General features: G+C 34.3%; 1 protein-coding gene across 1 annotated transcript; it reads left to right on the top strand.

The window, feature by feature from the left end:
• The first annotated feature begins 1,597 nt into the window (after positions 1-1,597).
• Positions 1,598-5,134, top strand: LOC131047646 (protein CANDIDATE G-PROTEIN COUPLED RECEPTOR 7). The gene is made up of 2 exons (XM_057981434.2): positions 1,598-1,804; positions 3,192-5,134. The coding sequence occupies exon 2, from the start codon at positions 3,439-3,441 to the stop codon at positions 4,786-4,788; it is 1,350 nt and encodes a 449-aa protein (XP_057837417.2). The 5' UTR covers positions 1,598-1,804; positions 3,192-3,438; the 3' UTR covers positions 4,789-5,134.
• The last annotated feature ends 4,398 nt before the right edge of the window (positions 5,135-9,532 follow it).

The following is a 9,532-nucleotide window of genomic DNA, read 5'->3' as shown; positions in this document are numbered from 1 at the left end:
AATGCAATTGAACACATTAAAACACAACAATAATCACTCAAATGTGTGCTTAGTTAGCTCTAGGCATGAAAGTAATAGGTAACACGAGAATGTTTTTAGAGAAATACATGCATGGGAATGATAAACAATTGAATGTGAAAAAATATAAGAATGGATGTAGATATAGATAGAATGGGTGAAAATATTAGTAAACAAAAGAGTAACAAGTTAAAGGAAATAGTCTAACTTGACACAATAACATGTCACTTGTCAATATGCTATGTTTTTTAAAATGGAAATAAAATAGATGAAAGTTGACATAGATACAAAAAATTTACTATACATTATGTAATGGACCATAAAATCTTTATATACATCTACTTTGCTTATAGCTTTTCATATATGATAATTATATGCTCTGTAATAATACTTGAAAAAGGTAAACATGTTATCCGAACTAGAATTTTGAAAAGAAGATAAAATCAGGAGAAAATAAATTAACAAATTATAAAGTAAAAGAATGTTCAAATCTCATAGGCAAACACAATATTTTAGTCTTATTATCATAATCAAAGAAAAGTTGAATAGAAATTTTAAAAAAGGAAATAATATTAATGAAAAACAATCTTATATTTTATGTTAAAAAAATCTAAAAATACATGATTATATGAGGATTTTTTCTTAAAAAATCTAATTTAAATTTTTTTTTATTCTTTATAATAAATTTTAAACTAAAAATAATAATTATTCTTGAAGTAAAATAACATTCTATATATATTTTATAAGTTCAATCATTTATATGATTTAAATTTTTTGTAAAATATGACTTAAACATTTGTAAAATATAGATAAACAATTTTAATCTTTATTAAAATTCAATTTAAAAACACTTAGACACAAGCATGATAACTCAAGGTGTCCCTATGATCCAACCCAACCCAACCTAAGCCTATCTCCTAGGGCAAGACTAATCCCATCGAAGATAACAACAACCACCCACAAGCTACCGTAATCAGATAAGTCGAAGCAAGAGAATCAACCTCTAGACTTATATGGGAAGAAGTCAAAGCACATAGCCAACTACACCATACATTCTAGATATTATTATTTAATGATTACTTATTTAATTTATTCATATAAGATATGTTAATCTCCATTAGACCAACAAAAGGTTGTTTTGGTGGGATACACTTCAATAAGAATCTTCCCATTATCAAAAGGGTTGTAGTTCAGTTAGTTGACGGTAATGATATATTCCTTGATTACAATCCACAAGATACCAAGTTTGATTTGTTGACGGTAATGATATATTCCTTGATTACAATCCACAAGATACCAAGTTTAAATCAAACGTGCCCATAAAAAATAAGATCATATCAACTAAAAGAATATCAAAATAAATAATAATCTATCAATATAATTAGAAACTCCAAACTAAAATCGATATCAACTTAAACTCATACTCATAATACTAACAAATTTTAGAAAATCTAAATATATTTGGAAACTCCATCCAATTGGGTCAAATATCAATGGAAGCTTGGATGAAGCTTCGTGATATGAAGATCTCACCTAGGTAGAGCGGTTGGTGCCTTTGTCCTAGAGCAAAAGACCTGTCTTTGGTTGCAAGTTAAAAACATTTCCTTGCAATTTCCCCTCGCCGGCTCTTTTATCATTTCAAATAACAAATTTATTGGTCAAATCTTCATATTGTCTTACCATAATTGTTACGTTGCTCTGAAGTCAGGGGAGGCTTACTTTTCTGATACGAATGCTTCATTCAGAAGCCCATTTTGATTTGCAGAGAAGGCTGCCCATCACACAGGTCTGAACAAATCCATATTCTCAGTCATAGTTTTGCTTTTACAAGAATAACAAGCGTTTATGGTAGTAGTATGGCTTTTTTTTTTTCGAACTTGTTAGAAAAATTCCCCCACAGATTTTTCTGATCATCTGATTGTGTTTTAATTAATGATGCTTTGGATGCGTTTTTAATTTATAATGTTTTATCTGCTATGATTTTTGCTTCTGAATTTTACCGTGTATTGTTTATTTTTTCTTATATCTTTTAGATTTGACAAAAAGATGCACTGTAAAATTCAGAAATAAAAATCACAACAATATAAACTGTGGAAACCTAATGTCTACAAATGTTTTACCTGCGCTTTTTCCGTGTTTTTCATTTATTTATGACGTTTTGGGTATGCTAGAACTGTATTCTAATAAGTAATGACAGGGTTCCAATTTTATTTGTTTTTATTTAATTTTGTAGCAACTGGTGAAAGAAAGCATTCAGAAAGGTTTATCTGTCCATTTAGTAATTTATGGTCACCATGGTTCAGGTTCCTGGGTGAACTTATCTAAATTTATATAGCCATAGTCATATTTCTCTGTTTTTTATTCAATCTGATTTATTCTCCTTCTGGGGTAATTTTCATATATGCCACAACCAACTGTTATCTTTTCTGTGAAAATCACCTGGGATCCACACCTGGAATCCTATATTAAGTGAATTGAATGTGGAAATCTACCTAATTTGAATAATTTGTCATATCTTTTGGGGATTTGAACCTAGAACTCCACTTTGGAAGCCCCAATATATTTTACAACCGGAGCTCATCAGAGTCAACCCTTGGTATCTTATTTTAAAATCATGTGGTTTACCCTTATTCTGTGTCTCAAACAATGGTCTTTTCTTCCATTATGTTGTATAGAATTGTTTGTAACAGCTTTCCACAGAGGCATCCCTGGGGGTTAAGGGTCCTGGGGACTCGGGAGTACGGTCCTCTTTTATCAGAACTGATAGTCTGTTCCATTTGGTGTACGGGCCTTAGAAAAGGAGGATTTAAAAAATAAATTGCACATTCAAAACATTGTAATTTTTTCAAAAATTAACTACTTTTAATTTGTTTAAGTTCCCTCCATAAATCCGTTATAGAGGTCCGTTCCCACCCCTTTATACAGCTTATATTAGGCAGGCGTTGAAACAGGGGAAATTGGACAATTTCTTCCGTCCTCACAACTGCTTCCCCCACATCCCGGAAACTTGGAGAAACAATGGTTTGTAATGAATAATGATACAGCTGCAATTAATTGTGTAATTGTCTTGATCTGTGAGCATCATTGATAAGGATAGGTTTTGTTTGATTGTTTGTATATATTCCACTCAAAATTGACTGTGCTCTATTGATTTCGTTTTTTTCCTGTTACAGCATGTAAAGAAATACTATTGATTCACTGTAAATTACATCTGGCTGATTCTGCATCCAATTAGGGAGGGTAAATTGGAGGAGGACTTTGCAGATAATTTCAATTCTCGTTTGAACAAGAAGGCATTTAACTAACAGGACACTTCAAACTGTGGAAGGAGGGAATCGTGTGCATACTGCATTGGTCAGGCAACCTATCTGCAAAACCATTGTACAGCAAGGTGCTGTTGCTTGTTATTTGTTACCTTGTATGTGTAGTTTTTGTGACCAGTTCAAAATGGGTTGGCCTTCAATTTTTTTAATAGCTATTATTTCAACTCTGTTGGCATCATCATATGCGGAAATCAGACACACATCAATTAATGCAGACAGTAGGGCTGTTATTGAATTTGAGAAATTTGGATTCAGCGCTAAGGGCCATCTGGATATCAGTATATCAAATCTATCATTTACGCCCTTGGGCCCTGATCCAAACCCCTCCTTCATGGGATTTTTTTTAGTTACAGAAGAGAATTGGTTTGAGATCAAAATGGAGTATTCAATGTTGAGCGGTTCAGCTTTAGAGGCATACTGTGTCCTTAAGAATGAACTTGTCACGAAACTTTTTGACTTTGGGGAAATAGATCCGTCCACACAATTTTTCAATAAACCTTTCGAGGCACCAGAAGCAAATGAATACAAGCTCATGTTTGGCAATTGTCTACCTAAAGTTCAGGTGTGGATGAATGTGAGAACGGCCATGTATAATTTACAGGGAAATGGGAAAATGGATTATTTATCAGTAGGGCAGGCTCCATTGCCAAAGCTGTATTTTAGCTTATTTTTCTTGTATATGGTACTAGGTGGGGGTTGGTGTTATGTTTGCTGGAAGAAGAAGAAGACCATTCACATGATCCATATTCTCATGGGTGTCTTGGTTGTCATGAAAGCCCTTAATTTGCTTTGTGAGGCAGAAGATAAATCATATACAAAGCGAACTGGAACTGCCCATGGATGGGATATTGCATTTTATTTGTTTAGTTTTGTGAAGGGTGTTATGCTTTTTACTGTGATTGTCCTCATAGGAACAGGCTGGTCGATTTTGAAACCATTTTTGCAGGAAAAAGAAAAGAGGGTTCTCATGATAGTTATTCCCCTTCAAGTACTCGCAAACATTGCTGCTGTTGTAATAGACGAGGCAGGCCCATCTATACAAGGTTGGGTTACGTGGAAACAGTTGTTTCTGCTTCTGGATGTGATTTGTTGCTGTGCTGTGCTTTTCCCTATTATTTGGTCTATCAAGCATCTTCGAGAAGCTGCGCAGACTGATGGCAAGGCAGCTAGAAGCCTAATGAAGCTCACTCTGTTTCGACAGTACTACATTGTAGTAGTTAGCTACATATACTTCACTCGGATAGTGGTTTTTGCCCTTAAAACAATTATATCTTATCAGTATTCCTGGACCTGTGATTTGACATCCGAACTGGCTACCTTGGCGTTCTACATTTTCACAGGCTACAAATTCAGGCCAGAGTCACACAATCCATATTTCAGACTGGATGATGAGGAGGAGGAAGCTGCTGCTGAAGAGGCTATTGCAGATGATGATTTTGAGCTATGACGTGAGATATTTTGATTCAGTCAGTTTTGTCGCGTTTGTAAAGTTTTCTTGAAAGAGTTATGCTCTTTCAGGACTTTCCTTGATGATGTGGTTTACAATTGGAATCGAAGGATTTTATTTTTACAATAGAATTCCTGGCAGTTGTGAATTAATTGATAGACTTCATAGCTAGTATTGTATTTCACTGATAAATATGGCCATGTTGGGAAGACATGAACATGAACATCAACTGTTCATTCGTAAATTGAAATCCGTGCTTTGTAATTGTCACTGCTAGTGCTGGTATATATTTGCAGGAGATTACTAGATCAATGAGAAGTAGCTTTATATGTTGTTTTTCTCTGGATGGATTTGTTAAATTTTAATGGGCCTTTTAGAAGACGGTTTTTTTTTATATGCATATTGATTCATTATTATGGTTGTCTGGTAGAGGAAAGAAAATGAACTTATTCATCCTATTTTTGGGGTGCTGGTTTTGCAAGGCCAGTAATATACAGTTGGAGAATAGTGCAATATTTATTTTATTTTATTTTTATTGATAAACGGCAGAACCAAGATTATATTAATATATATATTGGAGAATACTGCAATATTGCATACAGTTGTTTTAATCTTTTGGTTATGGACTTAAGCAGATAAGAACTGGCTCTAAAAATCATGGTGTTTATAATGCCTGGAATATACTCTTGTATGTTTTCTTAAAATAAACTAGTATTAAAAGGCTTTGATATTTGTATTTTTGTGTGGAAATACTCTCAAGATTTATCTGTATTCTATATTATACAATGTTTTAGGATGTAGCTGACCTCTCTCCTAGTATTCAATATAGTGGATTTCCATATTTCGCTTGCTCACCTATGAATGCAATTGACTGCTAACACTGCCGTTGAATTTTGTCTTGCCATACGAATGATTTTGGAAGTTCTCTTGATCCAGCTATGTACAGATTCTTGATCCAGCTATGTACAGATTCTTTCTGCCATCCAGTTTTCAGGCTCAAATTTTATGCTGAAATCACTCTAATTTCTGGCAGTGATTATCCTATTGATACAGGAAGTCTTCTTATAGCTATTTTGATAAGTGTAATGGTGTTATAAATTCTACTAATACTAAGCTATGGTAGCATGCGGGGTTTTGTTCAGGTTTGGTGTATAAAATGTTAGTAGCTAACCTGGAGACCTATAACACAATTTCTTGATAATTTTTCCTGTTATAGCATATAGCATTATCAAACCAGGTTTTCCTGGAATATCAGTTTTTGGTTGTGATTTGCTGGTGTGTAATTCAGCATTATTCAGTTGTGATAAAATTATATGTGATCCATGTGATAAAATTATATGTGATGCATATGTGATCCATATGATGAGTTATGATTGTTTTTGCTGTGCGGCCTTTTGGAGTTCTTAGTAGTGGGTTATTTAGGGATTCTCTTTTTAAGATAGTGATTTTGATTTTTCAATGGATGTAGCTTGCTTAGTGAAGAATTTTTTTCTGGAAGCTAGGCTGGGGAAAACTTTGTATGGAATGTATGTAGAATCATGCTGTAATTCAACCCAGAAAACTATAAGATTAGTTTTCCTTGTCGAAATCTGTATTTTTTGCTGGTTTTAATTTTTAAGGTATTTTTAGAGACAGCTAAAGCCTTTAAGTGTTGATCAAAATAATCTGCATTTAATTTTGGTATTAGGGCAACAAAAAATGGCTTAGAGAGTCGTCCATTAAAACTAGGGAAGGGGGCTAGGAGAGGAACTGGACATAGACGGAATAATATGGATGAATTGCCCAGGACATTTAAAGCAATTGAAGCTTGATTCTGAGTAGATGAACCTGAAGTTGAATAAGAGAATGAAGGAGCCCTGGCTGGAGCGAATGGAGCAGTAGATCACATGGAGGGGCTGTTTGAAGCTATTCAAATCAAGGGACTAAAGTTATGGCTGAGGTTTCAGATTTCAAAGGTGATCTAAATGCTGACTTGTTCACTGATTGGCTACAAGAACTAGATAAATATTGACTTAATAACATGGATGTACCAAAGGAGAGTAAAGTTTGTAGTGATGAAGATGAAGTCTTATGCTGTCTTACGGTGGGATAACCTTCCAAAATAATAGGAGGGGATAGAGTAAAGATAAAGTCAGCTTATGGCCTAAGATGTTAAAGTAATTGGGTTCCAAGTAATTACCTGCATATTATTAACATAAATTGTTCAAACAGTTTTAAAACATAAACAACGGGAGTTGTGTTAAAAACTCATAATAGTTTATGAGGTTGCAAATCTAGGCATATTTGCAAGATGGTGAGTAGGTTGCTACAAGATACCTCAATAGATTGCAGTTCCAACTGTAGGATGAGTTTGCCCTAATCAAACTAAATATGGTTGATGAAACATATAAATATGTCTGAGGGATAAGAAGAAACTTAATCTTGGTATAGGTAAATTGTCAAGCAAGAAAGGTGATTACACTTCCTTTAGAGCAAAATGGAGGTCCTTCAAATCTTCCAAGAATGAAGAACCCGAGGAAAGGCAAGGATATGAAATCCAACTCCAAGGAAGAGGAATCTTCGGAGGTAGGGGAAGAGGACAGAATTTTGGTGATTGAAAACCATTTGTATGTTTCATATGTCATGAAGCCTATAAGGCTAGAGACGACCCTCAAAACGCCAAGGGCAATGATAGCCAAAGAATAACCTCCAACTCAGGAAGTTGAAGTAGAAAATGTACACTCCAAATCTGACTCGCCACTATTGTGCATAAATTGAAAGTGGTGGGCACATGCATTGCACACATGTGGCTTTACATATGAACAGATCAATTCTACTCATTTGGCAAAAGCAACTGAAGCAGAGGAGTTTGGATGATGACCTTCTTCATGAGGGACAAGTGTGTTGAATGTAGCGATGATATTTATTGGAGTTGTAGCGTGTGATTAATTATTCTCTTCATGAGGGACAAGTGTGTTGAATGTAGCGATGATATTTATTGGAGTTGTAGCGTGTGATTAATTATTCTCTTCACAAGGAAGGATTGTTCAGTGTAGGAATAAAGTATGTTTGGTTATCGTGTAACAATGGTAGTGTGGGTATTTACTCTTGTGAATCTCTATAAAGGTGTTGTGATTATTCTGATTATTCAGCGTAGGAATAAAGTATGTTTGGTTATCGTGTAACAATGATAGTGTGGGTGTTTACTCTTGTGAATCTCTATAAAGGTGTTGTGATTATTCTGATTGTTTAGTGTAGGAATAAAGTATGTTTGGTTATCGTGTAACAATGTTTGTGTGGGTGTTTACGCTTGTGAATCTCTATAAAGGTGTTGTGATTATTCTTGTGTATCTAGTGACAAGTTCTTGACTAGTGTTCTCTAGGAAATTATTGAGGCAAAGAGTCTCTACCTCAAGTAATGCTTCAAGTTGTGCTAGTTCCACACTGAGTAAGCAACCATTATACTCTAAAGCTTGATTTATGGCTCTTGTTCTTCCTCAATAAGTTTGGGAGTGGGGAAATTATCTCTTAATTCTCATAGAAAAGAGATATGAACAATAATACTTTGAGGGTTGTCTATTTGATTAATTTACTATTAGCTTGGAATTGCAATTGACTTTTTAGTTGAATGATTGCTTTGGTTTGCTAGGCTATTATTTTGTCGGCTAAATTCTATTTTTGAGCCAAGGGCTCAAATGTGGAAGGACCTAAGAGTTGTGCTTTATTGGATGAATTAACCATTAATAAAATCAATTATTAAAAATTATGTTAGAATGTTGGGATAAAAAATGATAATGAAATGAATGGAAACTATGTTATGTTTTTGTACTTTTCAATATGGAGGTAATCGACAATTAATCTAACAATAAATATCAAACTGATAATAAATGTAGATATTGGTATTATTATTTTTGACAACTATGGATGATTGCATGCAACTAAGATAATTTAAATTAAAATAGAGCAATGCGATAAACATTAAATAATTATTCATTTTTTTCCTTAGGTTACAACAACTTTTACAAAATAAAAGAAAAGGTACAGCTTGCTAATTGCTACAAGTACTTGGAAGATAAATGTTCTAATTAGATAAAGTGGGAGAGGGCCTCAACCCTTACATAGTAGTCAATTGACGGAAAATAGGGGTCTCACAAGATGTTAGAAAACCCAATATTAAGAACCAACACCCACAACAAAAACCAAAACTAGACGAAAACAAAAAACAATTGAACCAACAACTAAAAACAAAATAACTAGCCCCCAGGAGACAAAAACAAATGGTCTAAAAACTAGGGGCTTTAAAAACCCACCACTCTTGGTTGAGATCTTTTAGCTTCTCACAAAAGGAGAGTCTTTTGATTTTATCTTTGGCAGGAGTAATAGCAAGAGAAACAACATTAACATTAACATTTTTACCAGACAACTCCAAAACATTAGCAATAACGATGACCTCAGTAGACCTCTTCCTCTTGGTATGTCTCCTCTCAAGCTCCTCCTGTAGGACTTGCATAAATGCTAACGGCTTGCTCGCCATTTCCCTACTGAAGGCAACAATCTCTTCCAAGTTCCTCTTCAACACATCTTGATTATCCTAGCTATTAGAGATAAACCTCACCAATTTTATTTTTTCCCACCTCCAATGCCAAATTAGCGCCCGAGGCCTTAACCTCTACTTCCAAATCATCCCATCTATCGAGTCTCTTGACTAAATCATTAGCTTTGGCCCACACTCTTTCATCCTTACCCTCAGAGAACCGATCCCTAG

Source organism: Cryptomeria japonica, chromosome 10 (assembly GCF_030272615.1).
Source record: "Cryptomeria japonica chromosome 10, Sugi_1.0, whole genome shotgun sequence".
Classification (NCBI taxonomy): Eukaryota; Viridiplantae; Streptophyta; class Pinopsida; order Cupressales; family Cupressaceae; genus Cryptomeria; species Cryptomeria japonica.
Note: the sequence above shows the minus strand (reverse complement) of the source record. Positions and strands in the feature narration are given on the sequence as shown.

Coding starts and splice junctions, on each gene's coding strand:
- LOC131047646 (XM_057981434.2), top strand. CDS start 3,439: ATGTGTAGTTTTTGTGACCAGTTCAAAATGGGTTGGCCTTCAATTTTT.